The sequence below is a fragment of the Dermacentor silvarum genome, chromosome 4 (assembly GCF_013339745.2).
Source record: "Dermacentor silvarum isolate Dsil-2018 chromosome 4, BIME_Dsil_1.4, whole genome shotgun sequence".
Classification (NCBI taxonomy): domain Eukaryota; kingdom Metazoa; phylum Arthropoda; class Arachnida; order Ixodida; family Ixodidae; genus Dermacentor; species Dermacentor silvarum.
In genome coordinates, this window is record NC_051157.2 from 66,417,573 (window position 1) to 66,434,626 (window position 17,054).

Below are 17,054 nucleotides of genomic sequence, written 5' to 3' on the forward strand. Positions count from 1 at the left end.
CGGTCGGTCGGTCGGTCGGTCGGTCGGTCAAGTCAAGTCAAGTCAGGTCAAGTCAGTCAGTCAAGTCATTCAAGTCAGTCAGTAAAGTCAGTGAAGCCTGTTACTCCGACCCAGCGTCTCAAGTTCTCTACCAGATTGGTCCACTAGGTATGCATCGTGGTCGTTCTGTCGTCGTTATTCCAGTTTCGTCATCTTACTCTCGTCATGCCATCGTCGTGACGCCTTACGTGACCCAAAAGTTTTCTAATAACTGGGGCCGCTAGGTATGCGCTTGCGGTATATATAGTGATATATATATAACCTCATGGTCACTGCATCGTCGTCATACTAGCTTTGTCATACGACTTTCGTCGTGCCGTGATCGTTACACTATCGGCGTCATATAGTCGCAATAAAACTTTTGTTTGGACCAGTTGGTTTATAGCTGAAAACCTTGACGAGCAGCGCAAAAAAGAAGTCGCAGTTTCGCCCGAAAGGAGAAGCATCGATTGCGATAGCAAATTAGTAGACAGCTATACGAAATAAGGATAGTAGTTTTATCGGCCTTATAAAGTTGTAAATATGCGCTTCCTAACTAAATAAATAAGCACGGTGTCAGGCAGCGCACAGATATACGTGAACAAATCTCGCTCGATGAACGCGGGAGCTCGTCAAAACGCTGGAGTGATAAAGCGCACTAGCAGCTGCGAGCAAATTGACCTTCGCGCTGGCTCTCGCTTCAACGCGAACCAAACGTCGAAAGCGCAGCTCATACGAAGCTACCGGCACTCGGCGAATGCACTTTGACCCATCGCAGATCGCTTTTAAGACGAGGCTCCCGCGGGCGCACACTTCGGCCGCGTAGCAGATCTCTTTCAAGATAGCTCCGTGAGCAGCAGCCGCGTAAGCAGAACGCACCCCCCCCCGTCTGCGTTGCCTCCTCCCCGTTCCTGTCGAGATACCGTCGTCGCACACCATCGTCTTCATATACTCGTTCGTCATTCCATTGTCCTCATGCCATCATTGGCCCGCCGTCGTTGTTATACCACCGCTATCTTTTCAGGATCATCATCTCATTGTCGTCATGCCATCGTCGTCATATCCCCTTTGTCGTTCTTAGACTTCATTCTTCCATAAGCATTCCATTGTCGTCACTGCGTTGTCGTCATAGAATCGTCGTCATGCAGTCATCCTCTTAATTCGCTTACTCATCCTTAGTTCGATTAGTCTAATTAGCTTTGTCATCCTCTTAAATGGCTTAATTTTAATTCTATTTTCTTTATCTCGCCTGAGTCATCCACTTAATTCGCTTAATCATCCCTCTTAATTCGCTTTATCATCCCTCTTGCTTAAGTGCTTACGGGGGTATGAGCCATTGATGATGATAGTGTTTGTACCTTCCGTGTCGTCGACGCATTTTCGCTCAAGGACATTGAAGGTCGACTGAACGATGATACATATAAGCATTCGCCTTAAAAACCGTGAATTTCGGAATACGGTGTGTCGCTACATTGCCTGAATGCATGCTAATCGCATTACCGTCGACAGTCATTGTGAGATGGGTTCCGCCTTAATGTTTTGCTACACTTTGACACTACTAATGGTAACGCGTTGACAAAAAAGGTGCAGTTATCCTCAAGACTTTTACCTTTTAATTGCAGGAAAGATTGCATCGACATTGCGATCGCTTCGCCTGCCGTGGGCACGCTCTCGTAGCACGCTCTCGTGACACGCTCTCGTGACACGATCTCGCGGAACCCTCCGAGAACGAGAAAACGATCGAATGCCTTTCACAGACAGCTTCATCGCGCTGCTCCTCATCAAGGCAACCTTATCTGGCGTTCATCCATGAAGCCAGAGGCTACTCCGAGGGCTTCTGACAAGAAGGCGCAGCAGGCCAAGGCCACGGCAGAAAAAGAGAAAACTGGATCCAGCAAGGGGCCCAAGCATGGGTCGTTACCGGCCCGCCACTTGAAGCAGCGCGGAGCCTCCCATGAACGAGATGTCATCCACAAGCGCCCGCCGGATGGCCACGACAACTCAATCTCGAGTCCTACGCTACGAAAGACAGGTAGTGTGCACGTTAGGGTTTTCTAGTGAATCCGTTAGGCTTATTCAATCGTCAATGTCGCTCGCGCGTTTAAGGCTGCTGTTCATTTTAGCTGCAATCCCAGCGAACTATCCCTGCACGGATCATGGCGCTACATAAAGAAAGCCTTTACGTACAAGATATACGGTTGAATAAATTGTTTAGCGCTCGCCCTGAAGTCAGTGCGTGTGCACTTACGTGGGAACAAATCCCGGCCGCGGCGGCAAATGCAAGGACATCCGAATGCATGAACACCCTTATACCGTGCATTGGGCCGACGATGAAAAATCCCAGGTGGTCAAAATGAATCCGTAATCCCCCACTATGGCGTGCCTCATTATCATATCGTAGCTTTGGCACGTAAAACCCCATAATTCAAATGTTTAACGTTGATGCGATTAGCATTGAAGCAGTGTAGCGCCACACCGTATCGCCAACACCGAAACGCGTATGCAATCGGGCTCCTCTTTCGCGCTTCTTAATGCACACGCTGTGCCATCTCCATAGCGGCGACGAGTATCGGATTAACTTAAAGGCTCATTTTTAATTGAAGAGCAGCACATACGCAGTATTAAATTTTACCCAGTGACCCAAGTTGGTATCACAGATGTTCATTAAGAACAGCACATACCGAGCGGCACATTATCAGTCCTCCAAGTGGACGTCAAAGAGGTTCGTTGAAGAGCGGCACACACACATACAAAGTGCCACACACCCAGTAAACCATGTCGGCCCTACTGTTGGTTTGTAACCCAGTTTCTTCAGCACAGCAGCCCAATGCTCGACCTACTTGATCATGGACTACCCAGTGATCCAAGTTGGCGGGAAATAGGTTAGGCGAGGGCATACATTCACAGAGACATACCACGAAATGGGTGAAGTTCCCAGAGAACGCTAATCACATGAATACATTCTGTGAATTTACGTGACATAAACCACGATATGATAATGAGGCATGCTGTTGTGGGGGGATCCGAATTAATTGTGACCACGTGGGGTCGCTAACGATCTTAATAGTCTTCTTTGGCGAATTGGGAGGTAGTTCGAGAATGGACGATGAAGCGGCCAAGTTTTAAAGAATTCACATTGTGAAACGTAGAAGCAAACTTGTAAGAGAGGCTTATCCAATTCTGTTTATGCGATGAATAAAATATATAGATTGCCTTTAACGTTATATATATATATATATATATCGTACTGGAGATTATCGGTGCCGGCACGGTGAAGTGTGAAAGAGGAAGTTGACGAACTAGTAGTGCGCGCTCGATTGGTGTCCAGCTGAGACTGCTCCGTCTTCTTGTGCTTCGGTCAGACGCCCTGCGGACTTACAAGAACAGCCCGTGACATTTGGTGGAAGTGCTGGGGTAACGTCTTCCCCGACCTGGAGCTCCGCAGCCGTACGTTGCCATCTGCGGCCACAATGACCGACGACGCCGGTCCTCGAACTGTCGCTCGAACTGTCGCTCCGTCGTGTGATCCAAGCACAAGTTTCTGAGGCGCTCCCACCTCCATCTCCGCCTCCGCCTGTGACTGCACCTCTGACTTACGCTGCCGCTCTCAACCGACCTCCTCCGCGACCGATGCCTACTACCTCCAGACCCGCCGCTAGTTTCTACTCGTCGCCACTTCCGGTACGCCCGGTTCACGTGCCCTTATCGCCTTCCGGACCTTCTCTTAACCCTTGGCGTACTCCGGACAACCGCCCTATCTGTTACGCATGCGGTATTCCGGGACATGTTGCGCGTTTCTGTCGCCGCCGTGGACTTTATTTCCGTCGTGACGCGCCGAACCCCGGTTACCTTCCCCAAGAGCCATCGCATCGTTCTATCCCTGATCCCTCGGACTCGTATTCTCGTTGCGCCGCCTTCAACTCTCGTCGGTCTCCTTTTCCTGGGATTGAGGATGGCTCAATCAGGTTTTGCGTCGATTACCGCCGACTGAACAAGATTACCCGCAAAGATGTTTATCCCCTACCACGCATCGACGACGCCCTGGATTGCCTACAGGGAGCTGAGTTCTTCTCTTCACTGGATCTGCGCTCCGGGTACTGGCAAGTGCCGATGGCTGAAGCCGACCGTCCAAAAACGGCTTTTGTAACTCCTGATGGATTATACGAGTTCAATGTAATGCCTTTCGGCCTTTGCAACGCGCCTGCAACTTTCGAGAGAATGATGGACGCTATTCTCAGGGGTTTTAAATGGCACACATGCCTTTGCTACTTAGACGACATTGTGGTCTTTTCTACCGATTTCAATACGCATCTCGCCCGCCTTGAGCAAGTTCTTGCCTGTCTCACGTCAGCTGGGTTGCAACTCAATTTGAAAAAAAAAAAAGTCATTTTGGTGCCCGTAAGCTTACGATCCTAGGCCACGTCGTCTCCAAAGAGGGAATTCTGCCTGATCCTGCCAAACTTCGCGCCGTTGCTGAGTACCCCACGCCCACTACTCTAAAGGAACTACGGAGCTTCATTGGTTTGTCTTCCTATTTCCGGCGTTTCATCCGTAATTTTGCCTCGATCATCGCTCCCTTGACGCAGCTTCTTAATGGCACGTCAGACCTGTCGGCTTGGAACTCGGAGTGTGACGAATCATTTATGAGGCTCCGCCGGCTCCTCACGTCCCCTCCAGTACTGCGCCACTTCGACCCCAATGCGCCTACTGAGATACATACGGATGCTAGCGGTGTCGGACTTGGCGCCATTCTCGCCCAACGCAAAGATGGCTTTGACGAGTACGTTGTCGCATATGCCAGCCGCACCCTAACGAAGGCAGAATCAAACTATTCTGTGACGGAAAAATAATGGTTGGAGATTGTTTGGGCAATCGGCAAATTTCGTACTTACCTTTACGGCCGTCACTTTGACGTTGTCACTGATCACCATGCCTTATGCTGGTTATCGTCCTTGAAAGATCCCAGTGGCCGCCTCGCTCGTTGGGCCTTACGGCTTCAAGAGTATGACATACGTGCCATTTATCGCTCTGGACGCAAACATTCAGATGCCGACGCCCTATCCCGTTCTCCGCTACCTCCTGCCTCTGTTTACTCGGTAACTCCCACCTGCGCTTTGTCAGCTCTTAGCTTCAACGACATGCCGGCCGAGCAGCGTAAAGATCCCTGGATCACTCTACTGCTGGACTTCCTGTCTCATCGCTCACCTGCGTCTCTCACGCGCCGTGCGTCGTCAAGCACACCACTTTGCCATCCGCGACGACCTTTTGTATCGACGGAATTACCTCACCGACGGCCGCCGATGGCTGCTCGTTATTCCCCGTCATCTACGCTCACACATCTGCGCCGCTTTCCATGATGACCCCCAATGTGGCCACGCCGGCGTCTTCAAAACGTATTCCCGTCTTCGTCTTCGATTCTACTGGCGAGGCATGTACAGATTCGTTCGCCAGTACGTCCGTTCATGCGCTACGTGTCAACGCCGCAAGACCCAGGCCTCCTCAGAGTTCTGCAGGTTCCCTGCAACCTCTACCCTACCCCGCTCGACCATTCGACCGTGTTGGAATTGATCTTTACGGCCCCCTTCCAAGCACTCCGGACGGTAACCGGTGGATCATTGCTGCCGTAGACCACCTCACACGGTACGCCGAAACATCTGCGCTGCCCGCGTCCACCGCGAAAGACGTCGCTTGCTTCCTCCTTCGCCACCTCATTCTGCGACACCGTGCTCCACGTGAATTATTAAGTGACCGTATATATATATATATATATATATATATATATATATATATATATATATCGTCTTATCTGCTGTCGAAGGGCTAGCTTGAGGAATATACCTGTGTCGTGAGGTTTTCATTGTTTATGAAAAGGTGTCATTGTTACGAGAGGTGTCATTGCCACGCAAGCTTTTAGTAAAACTGATATACTCCTCGTGTGCCGTTTGTAGTAGGACTTATTAGGCAAGCCCCGGAGGATGAACACTCCGAACATTGGATGGGCAGATCTCGAAAGCTGTTTATGATATATGTCCTCTCGCGCTGCATGACAGGATCATCAACGAAAAAATTCTTATATCTGTCTTGCGTATGTCTTCGCCACGCAGACGCCAAAGTTCACACCATCCGGCCACCGTTCGCTCGAGTAACCAAGGGCTCCAAACCGGCGAATGTCTTGGAGGCTTCGGCCACTCAGCATCACCGACGTCCGAGTCGCGTCTCCAACACTGAGCGTGCCACCACCGAGGGCGTCGCCGTGCTATCGCTGCCGGGGTCACAGGTCTGTCCCTCTGTCGGGGCCAGTGCGGTGTCGTTGGCGGTGTCACAGGCCGGCCCCTCTGGCGTGGCCAGCGCGGTATCGCCCAGTAGCCCGACTGGTCCCATGTCTCCCCTGTTAAGCGGAAACATCATGGCCTTCCCCATGGAGGCGGCCTTGAGTCCGCCCAATCTGCCCCGTGATCAAATCGTCGAGAATGGCCCGAAGACGCCCCCGGTAAGGCTTCCAGGCTATCGGCAGTGTCGTGCCGAACACGCTTCTCCTCCTCATATCTTCATGGCTGAACAACGTTGTCCACTGATAGTATGTGTTTCTCGGGATATCACATGAAAAACGCTTGATTGTTGTGGCCTCTCATCCACGCCAAGTTAGTTCACATGATCCGAGTGTCCACCGCCAGGGCTTGTCCACGTCCCCCATAACAAATTAGACATCCAGGCAACGCGCACAGACAATTCTGCCAGACGCGAGCAGCGATCTTTTGCCCCAAGAGCAAAGAAAAATAATAATAGAAGGGAGCAACAGAAGCTGGCTACTTTGTTTCAAAACTTCTGGATGCTCTTGAGTCATCAAAAGATGTCCCGGCTGGATCCACTCCGGGGCTAAAAGCTACAAGGAAACAGCTTGACGTGGCCTAGGAGAGCGACACATGACAACATGGCCGGTAAACTGATCACAGAGATGAAAATAACTTCATACACAAAGTTCATAATTTAGTTACATAACAGTAGCCATACTATTATCCATAATTTAAAGCGTGTACTCACTTGTAGTACAGAAAAAGAAATACAAAGTAAAATGAAACAATATTATACAATCCACTAATGTAATTAAGGCGTACTCTGGCTATTGTACAATATAATAAAAAAGAACACCACCGGTATAAGGAATAGCACCAATAGACTAAAGATACATTGCATATGAGCAAACATTTAGCTTAAGACATGGAGCATAGTGACATGCTACAAAAGCACGCATTATATATATATATATATATATATATATATATATATATCACAAGAAACTTTCTCGAAATTCATTTACGTAGGCTTGTTGAAGTGTTTATTTAAAATAAAAGATTGTGTTTCAAAGAGTAGCGTTTTAATCTATCTATGAAAGCAGGGAATAAGGACGCACTCGTCCATGTTACGAACCACTTTGACCATGTCCTCTGACCATGCGCTTTGATGAACAGGTCTATAACACAGCATTTAGTACCTACTCTGACGCTCGCGCAGTCTGCAGCTGGTTGTTCGACCAATCGAAAAGTGTGATTCACACTGTACGGTATGCAGTTATTATAAACCAAACAATTTTATTTGTGGGCGGAAACCTTGCCCGGAAAACAAGGCGGTGCCCAGTGATTGTTTTGCTGTAGAAGCGCAGTAGTCTGACTGAAGTTTAAAATCAGAAGAGCAAATGTGAAACGAACGCAGAATGTGGAACTCGTACATATCTTCCACCCTCATCAATCTGTGAATGCGGAAGTAAGTGGAGGTCGGAGATGATCATTGCGGGCGCGTTGTGACGGACAGCTTTGTTTTGTAAAAACAGTACTCTATTTAAAAATCACTGAGCTGTAAGCCAAACCAAACTGCAGTAGTTAATGTTTGAGGAAATGAAATAGTGCATGATATGTCCGGATTTTTATTTGTGTTGGGAGGATCGAGTACACGGCAACGCGATAAAGATGCCGTTAAAGAAAGTTTTTAGAAATGTTATTTTTGTGAGAATCACAAGTTAGGTGAGAGGGTTTAAAAATTTAAACCAATAATATTGTGTTGATCAACAATTTCGATTTTATATCCTGCGCACATATCTTCTTTAAGCCTTAATGTCGTTTTTTAGCTCTGAAAATTATTTTCTTTTTCGTTGAATGTATTTTAATTATGTTTAATTCTGTAGACAGTGACCATAATTTAATGTTGCCTAATATTTGAATACAGCTTTCTGCCAACCCATTTGCATATGCGCCATACACTGTGGCATCGTCAGCATATACTATGAATTGCGCTGTTGTGTCAGTGTTTACAATATCGTTTATAAGGACGCTAAACAAAAGGGAACCTATAAAGCTCGTCTGCGGCGTACCGCTAATAATTGGCAGTAAATATAATCGATAATTCTCCAGACACACTGTGATTATGACGACTAAAGCTAGAGGGTTGTCCCGATCGAACACCTCAAATTTCTAACCTATGGGGCAATATCTATATTTGGTTAAAAGAATCTGAAACCTTAGTGAAATCTATGAATAGACCTAAAGTATAGAGCTTAATGTTTTCGATGTTTCTAAGATGTATTCCTTAAGTCTTAACAAATCTAGCTCTGTAGACCTTTCCGGAAACCAAACTGAACATCACAAAAAGGTCAATTTTGTTGGATAATTTTTTTGAAAGATGCATCATTATTTCGAAACATTTAGCAAATATTGATATAATTGATTTCGGTCGATATTTGCCTTGTAGAACTGATACCCGAGACAGCTTCATACCACGCGGTAATACCCCCCGACTTCACTGCTAAATTAAATATACCAGAAAGGTATAGACATCCAGATTGGTTTGTCATATATGCATTTTCATTGGGCGAGGAGGAAAGAGTGGGCGGCGAGCCTTTCCTCCTCTCTGGCTTGTGCGAATAGGCGCGCCGCTGCTCGGATGTGTTGTCGCTCGCGCACTGCGGGACGATTTGGAGGTGTTTCAGCTAGTTCTGAGTGCAGTTTGCGGGAGGGTAGTTTTTGCCAGGTCGTCGAACAAACGCTGTGTAGCCTTTAGATGCAGCAGTAGTTACAGTATCTATAAACTTCTCTTGACTGTGCAAAAATGCGACGCGCATCATCCGCCGCGGTGTATGTGTTGTGAAATATTTTGGATATATCGGCTTTCACTCGACGAAGAGAACCGGCGTCTGTGAATTGCCAGTGTGAATTGGAGAATCTTCTCAGTCTGATCGCTTGACGTAGGAAATAAAACATGCTCGTGCTCGTGTATGCACATCTCAACCCCGAAATATCTAAGCGCCGATTGTTGCATCAGCCACCGGCATCGTTATCACGCATTTTAAGTCTAGTAGACTTCAAATCACTATGTCTACGTTAGCCTGCTTCATGAGGTCGAAGGCTTTGCTCAACACAGCGAGCACTGCGGTTGGTAAATCAACATGATACACACAAGCTTTGCGTTTCGATCGGCATTGCCTTTTTGCCCTATAAGACACAATATACAAATATGATCGCATAAACAGAATCCAACAGCTATATGTAAGGACACAATTTCCGTAAGGTGGGTTAGTGCGTCGTAGAGGACTGGACTTAAGAGACTGAAAAAAAAAAAAAATTAATGTCCTTCTTTTGCGGAAAAATAAAACAGAACATGGGATAACACCAAAATAAGACTTCATGGTCGTGCCGCACGCTTGAACCACTTTGACCATGTGCTCTGACCATGCGCTTTGATGAACAGGTCTATAACACAGCATTTAGTACCTACTCTGACGCTCGCGCAGTCTGCAGCTGGTTGTTCGACCAATCGAAAAGTGTGATTCACACTGTACGGTATGCAGTTATTATAAACCAAATAATTTTATTTGTGGGCGGAAACCTTGCACAGTAACAAGGCGGTCGCCCAATGTATCTACAGATAACAACGTGAACGCTTGTCAAAGCAAACAGCACAGCTTATTATCCAGCAGAACGGTATCCACGCTGTTAGGATCGTCAAATGTTTCGTAACTACTCATTGCTGCTAAACCAGAGCTTAGAATTACAGTGCTGAGAATGCTGCAGTAAGGTAAGATTCGTGAAACAAATTTTCAGAAATACCTAACTGATCTCCGAGGCTGATTGTAGGTTAAAACAAACGCGCGCACATCACGCTGGGTGCTCCAGCAGAAACTCCAGCCGCTTAATAGGTGACCCGTAAAAGAGCGAGGGATTCTGGGATGCGCCGTCTGTTCGTTCAACTTCGTTGTTTCCGGTTCGAGGAAGCGCAGCCGCCGCCACCACTTCGCCGCTGAAGCCTATTGATGCGCTTGCAGTCCGGCTTTGTCACGCACCAAGATTACCCGGTTGCAGGCGCCTAGCAAAACCATGATCGGCAGTTCAGGCGTTGGCTGCTCAAATTCAACCGTTAAAGGTAAACTCATGTAACTATGGCCTTGCAACGTCCGTTGCTGAGTCAGCTGTGCACAAGCATCAGAGGCATGGCTGCCACTTCCAAAACTGAACCATCAGTGAACAACAAGAAAATGAACGTACATACAGTGGCACTTATCAGGTGGCGATGAGCTGTATATAGGGCCGACACGCGGAATGATTCCCCAATATATTTATTTCTCTAACATTAAAAAAATTAATTATGAGGTTTTACGTGCCAAAACCACGATCTGATTTATGAGGCACGCCGTAGTAGGGGAAATTTGGCCACCTGGGGTTCTTTAACGTGCACCTAAATCTAAGTACACGGGTGTTTTCGCATTTCGGCGCCATCGAAATGCGGCCGCCGTGGCCGGGATTCGATCCCAAATTCTCAACATTGACTCAAGCAATAATAACTATTTTAGTACACGCATGCATATATAGAGGTAGTATGAAACATGGTTTTACAGCGCAAATTTATACGGGACACAGCGAGAGACTGATTTTAGGTCCCTTTACAGCCATGCCACATCTAATGTTCATATAATTCCCTATTCACCTACCACTAACAAGCCATTACCATCGTCTTGGCGCTCTTTGGCCACATCTGGCCCTTGCGCCAATAAACCACAATAATAATAATAACAACAGCGAGATACATACATAATACTCATAACCAACTCGCCCACCTTAGTTCCTTGAATACAGAGAGATAATGCACAACCGTAATATATGTCGGCGATACGGCCATTTGCCCATCTTGTTGAAAAAAAAAAAAAAAGAAAAAAAAAAAACACGAGAACTTCTAACTATGTACCACTTCAAATGAACCTCGAGTTTTGACCAAGAAATGCCGGCAGTTATCAAACATTTTCAGCACTTCATTTTCTAATTACGCTGGCTGCGCCGTTAGTGACGATACCGGTTGCAGCGATGATCACAGGGCATTATTTACCAGGCTGCTATAGCCATCGCCCCAGCACCCGGTTTTCTAAGTAATGCTTCTATACGCTTGATAAAATGAGTGACCCACAGGCAGAGCACTCAGTGACGGTGCGTCCAAGCAGCGGCAAACGTCATAGAGCTAAACCTGGCAGAAAAAAAAAAAAAAGCTGCCAAAACGAAAACCAGAGTTCGTTTATGAATAAAAGCGTATCCTTGCCTTTATTGGCTTCTCATCGTCGCGCCCAGAGTGAACTGAAACCTTGAAATCAGCTGCATGAATGGTACGACATTGCTGGTCCACAAAGCGGACGGAAAGCTTCGCACGACTGACAGTTGAAACCGCGTAGAAAAACACGTGCGCCGGGCATGCCGCCGATGCCGCCGCGTCGTCCATCGAACCGGAAGCTGCTAGCAGACGGCGTGCCCCACAATTCCCTGCGATTTCTCTTTTACGGGTCACCTATTACTTCAGACTTAAATACATTCACTACGCCTCACAGGACTGTTCCCCACGTGAAAGACACCATGTCATGCTAAATAGACGGCGCGAGCGCGAAAAAATCCACCAGAAACTGCCGCCGCATACAATACAGGCGTTTGCCCAAGCCAGCATACCAACTGCCCATAGATGACGCCACAGCCTACACAATGGCGGCGCCCATGAAAAAAAAAAAAAAAAAAAAAAAAAACGGTCTATAGTGGATAATGATTTTTAAATTTTTTTTCCAGGTCTCTGGGTCACTGAAGTTTTGTCTCACGTCCTCGCTGTGTGCGCTAATGGTCATTCTTATATCAACTGTGGTTGTGCTGGCGATCAAGACATCTTTATTCTCGGAGGCGCCTTCTTCGAACGTGTGCAAGACCCACGCCTGCCTCGCCTACTCAAAGCGACTCCTCTCGTCCATCGACGATTCCGTGAACCCGTGCAAGAACTTCACGCGCTTCGTCTGCGGCGGTTGGCAGAAGGCGAATGCATATTCCGTTTGGGAGAACCAGTTCCAGAGCGTGCTGAACAAGCTTTCCAAGGCGCTGAACAGCATCGACGTGCCGCCGTCGGGACAGAACGGAGAGCAGCGAGCCGCCGCCGTGTACCGCAGCTGCATTGCCATACTCGAAGGCAGCGGGGACGAGCTGGCAGCCGTGAAGAAGGCGCTGGACGACGCCGGCATTGTGTGGCCGCAGCCATCGAGCGACGCGGACGTTCCCCGCACGCTCCTCTACGTCGCCCTGAAGCTCGGCTGGGACGTGCTGCTCGACTTCGATGTCGGGACGCTCAGCGACGGAAGCACGGTTGAGCTATTCGCGAGCATCGGCAAGTTGCTCCTGTTCGTGGTCAAGAAACTCCGGCGCCTGCATGCGAATGGTGGCGGCGAAGTATACTTCGACTTCCTCAGAGAACGCTTCAGGCGTAATGACACGGACAGCGTAACGTACGAGCAGATGCACGACTTCGAGATTTACGCGATGCAGACCGTCAAGTACTCTCTCGGCCGTACGGCGACCGCGCATCGCGTTGAGAGCTTTCTAGATGCGCCGGACATCGGGCTGACCGAGGCTAAGTGGACGGCTGCGCTTCGAGCGATCAACGTAAGCGCGGCCGCACGTGTGTCGATCACAAGTAAGACTCCAGAGTTTATGGAATCCGTACTGCGTGTCTGGAGGTGGAACGGCTCGGACTCATTCCACGCGTTTGTCTCCTATTGGACGGTTCAAGTGGCGGCACTCTTCGCGAACGAGGCCCTCATCCAAAATTACTATGACCATGATTACCATGCGACGAAAGCGTACCACCGATTATTCTGCGTCACCAGAGCCATGTACTTCTCCATACAAGCACCGTTCGCCAGATACAACGCCGATGTTCTGAAGGGAAACGCAGGTGAAGTGGCCAGGAACATGTCGCTGTCAGTGCGGAGTGCCTTCTCGCGCCGTCTGTCCAACTGGACTTATTTCGACGAGAGCATAACTGTGGTCGACAACTGGTCCTCCCTTGCGATGGTCTTCTTCAACTTCGAGCGACACAGTGGCGAGGACGGAACCGAGAAGCGAGTCCAGCTGCCGGACACGACGGACTCGTTCGTGAACAACTGGAAGCAGTCGGTTCTCATCAGAAACCCGCCGGAAGTGGAAGATACAATGCAATCCGTGTACAAGCTGAATTACTACATAATCTTATATGGTAAGAGGGACTTTCAGCTGATGCCGTACGCCCTGTCTTATCCGCTCTTCGACTCGGCGCTGCCTTCGTCGGTCAACTACGGCGGCTTGGGATCCGAGGTCGCCAAAGCCCTGGGCAGCTTGTTTCTCTACTCCTACAGTAACGTGTCCGAGTCACAGTCCATGATCGAGTGCATGCGAGAGGGCAGCTCAATCAGCAAAGGCCGATGGTACGCGGAGCAGGCTGCCGGCCTCGGCGCTCTCGTGGACGCTTACGACAGTGTGGTGAGGCGTGCATCGGACAGCGCTGTGCAGGGGCTGGAGAAGTACAGCGGACTGCAGCTTATCTTCATCGCGATGTGCTATGTCCAATGCAGAGGCCGGGACGCCAAGGAAGCAGGAGAGTCGGTGTGCGATATACCACTGCGGCACGTACCCGAGTTTGCTGAAGCTTTCGGCTGTGCTCCCGGCGACCCGATGAACCCTCCGAACCGGTGTCCACTGCTTTGAGTTATCTCGGTGTGGATGTTCTTATGGTGCTTGTGTGGGGTGTGCGCTTAGGGAACGAACTGTGTAGAAGTTGCCCTTTTTTTAATAGACTTGTCTATTTGCTATTATCGCGAGCAGCACGTTGTGTACGAATTGAGCGAATGGGAAGCAGAGGATGTCCGATGCAATTGTTAGCTTATGTTTTGCTGTGCTCTCTCAATTTTCGAACTGTTGACGCACTCTTCGTTCACGTGACTGTTGTGTAGGCCGAGACAATGTCACAGCCGGTTTTCAAGAGCTTCGTGTGTGTTTCGGCCTGCGCAAATCTCGCTTCAATACGGTTGTGCCAAATCTTGCTCCGCGGCGACATTGCCGGATAGAACTCGTTGACCTCTTCTCATGTTCATGCTTGCCTCTCGAGCGGTTGTTGCGGCCGAGTTGATCGTGTTGTTGCCTATACGCGGAGGAGGAGGTAAATGCTATTTGCATATACCTAGGCGGCAGGTTTGAGCTAGTGTTGTGGCGCGGGTGGCATCATAGTCACCCTGATTCGAGCTAATATCTGGGTGGACTGCGGTAGTGTGGCCCCGATTGGCCGCCAGCGCATCCTTGTCCAACGTTTAGGCGAGGGGCTTCTCGGTTACGACTCGCCTGCGATGCCGGCTCCTTTGCTCAACACTTCGGCTTTAACGGAGGTTTTCAAGAACTTTAGAAGCATGGATGCCAACTAGCCTCCGGGACCACCTTGCCGCAGAGAAGAGTGCATTGTGGGCGAGTAAATTGATGGTGTTATTACGATACTACAGTGTCTAGCGACATGTCTCAATTTGTTGATTGCACAATGGAGAATCTACGATCGTTAAAGTACAAATTGCCTTTAATTTCTTGAATTGTCAAAGGCAGGCACTTCGCGGGACACTCAGTACACCCGCCGATACACGGCATGATGCCTTTGATAACTCATGTCAAAGGTCTGCGTCCGGTGCGGTCAATTTGTTAAGCGGTAGACGATCTATATTTTAACGGAGCAGGGTGAAACTATGTAGCAACTGTCGTGGTTAATGACGTCCTCCTATGTTGACGCCTATGCCTGGTTTAAATGTAGACAATTTTCCTGCGTCTAAATCTGAGATTTTCGTTAGATGCGGATATGCGAGACGCGGTTACAGGGCGGTGCGAAATTGCGAGGGTAGTGTCCATCTGGTTAGGGTGCCTCGATACAGTGGCGGCCGCCACTCGCACCGAGGCAACCTAGATCCAGCTTTTGCAGGTTGCAAGCCAGATCACAAAGCGTGTCTGCCCAAGAGCGTTGGATCGCCGGCATACCATCACCACGCAAAGCATCGTGAGAGCCTGTCCACTATATCAAATTGCGTAGGTGCGAATGAAGATGATTCCCGAGAGGCTTGAAAAGGAGCTTTGAAGAGTGCATTATACTGGGTGTCCAAGCTAACGTTAGCCAAGCTGTTATGAGAAACAAATTAAGAAAAATACACGATGCAAGGTACAATTATAAAACCTATGTACCGTGTTCGCTCATCACAGGTCAGAAGTCGAACATCGTAGGTCTTACAGCCGTATCTATTAGCGTGTTTTTTTTTCAGCGAAGCTGTTAAGGGCTAGGTTCCCCAGGATTGTGTCCGCGTGTAGAGAAAAACCATCAAAATTGGCTCGAGCGCGGTCTTCTTCCCCAGCTGGCTCGTGTGCGCCCCTCGGTTTGCGCTCGTGCCGTTGGATGCCGTGAGCACGAGTCCGTGCTGGCCACGCGCAGATCGGGACCGTAAACCGACCAGTGTGTAAAATAATTTCGGGTCCATGTGCGTGGTGGTTTCCCGCTAGTCGTGCTTTAGCACAGTTGTCAAAACGGATGACCAACATGACTGATAGGTCATGAAAGCAATATTCACTACAGCAGACCCACTATAGTCACAGCTTCGTTGGCTTCCATGTTCACAGTAGTGGAAGGGCTCTGAATTTTTTTTGTTAATGACGATAGTCTTTCTTGGGCTACCTAAACGCGAAAAACTTATCTACGTGTCACTCGATTCAACCGCCCGGCCAATACCGACCAAGCTACTGGCACTGGTGGCACGGGGTCATACACGTCAACATTATACAGCGCAAAGGTAACCTCAGGCGTATTTTAGGCAAAATATATATACATAACCGTGATCCGCAGCGTTAATTAATTAAGAATACACAGTGGACTGGTTTTTACGATATATAGTAAATGGAACATCAACGCGTTAGAAATGGTGTCGAAGAGACGCGGCTTTAAGCCAACAGTAATAAAAGCTCCCAACAGGTGCTCCCTAGTGAACGCAGGAAATTTGAATTGAATTCAGCAAAACCCACATTGCTTCCATCATAGGAGGAGTCAGAGGGAAAGGGAAGAGCGTGAGGGGTGGGGGGAAGAGAGGGTGTTACGTATCAGGAGCGGCAGAAGACTATCGTCTTTCGGCGTCATTTGCAACGAAGCATGCAGATGACGCCGAGACCATTAGTAAGTTTGAAATACTTGGAAATATGAAGAAGTCCCACATTTCTTCAATTGGCTTGAAACAGCTCACCGTGTCCCATATATTCACATAATATGTATAGTGGGGCTGTACAAGTATATACCGATAGTTCAGCCACACCATCTGCCAAAACGGCTGCGTTTGTTATCCCACAACTTGGTATTACACGGCGATTTCAATTGGACCACAAATAAACATCTACGGCTGCGGAACTGACTGCACTACGGGAGGCTGTCCGTTTGATGACTCAGACACCTCATAAATAGAGGGTGTTCTGCGAGGCCAAATCAGCGTTGCAGGCGCTAAAATTCTTTTCAAGGACAGGACCATACTACCTGCTCGTGCTGGAAATTGTCGAACTTCATCTCAGTGCCCAACGACGTGACCACTTTATCACGTTTTAATCGGTGACTAATTACTGCGATGTGATTGGCAATCAACTCGCTGACAGTGAGGCAAGATCGGCATTCTCATCTTATGATGAAGTGCGTATTGTCTATTCGCGGCCTGACTC

At 48.6% G+C, this 17,054-nt stretch overlaps 1 protein-coding gene across 1 annotated transcript; it reads left to right on the forward strand.

The window, feature by feature from the left end:
- Positions 1-1,827: 1,827 nt before the first annotated feature.
- LOC119448667 (uncharacterized) lies at positions 1,828-14,042 on the forward strand. Its single transcript, XM_037711897.1, has 3 exons — positions 1,828-2,050; positions 6,123-6,508; positions 12,105-14,042. The coding sequence occupies exons 1-3, from the start codon at positions 1,828-1,830 to the stop codon at positions 14,040-14,042; spliced, it is 2,547 nt and encodes an 848-aa protein (XP_037567825.1).
- Positions 14,043-17,054: the final 3,012 nt, after the last annotated feature.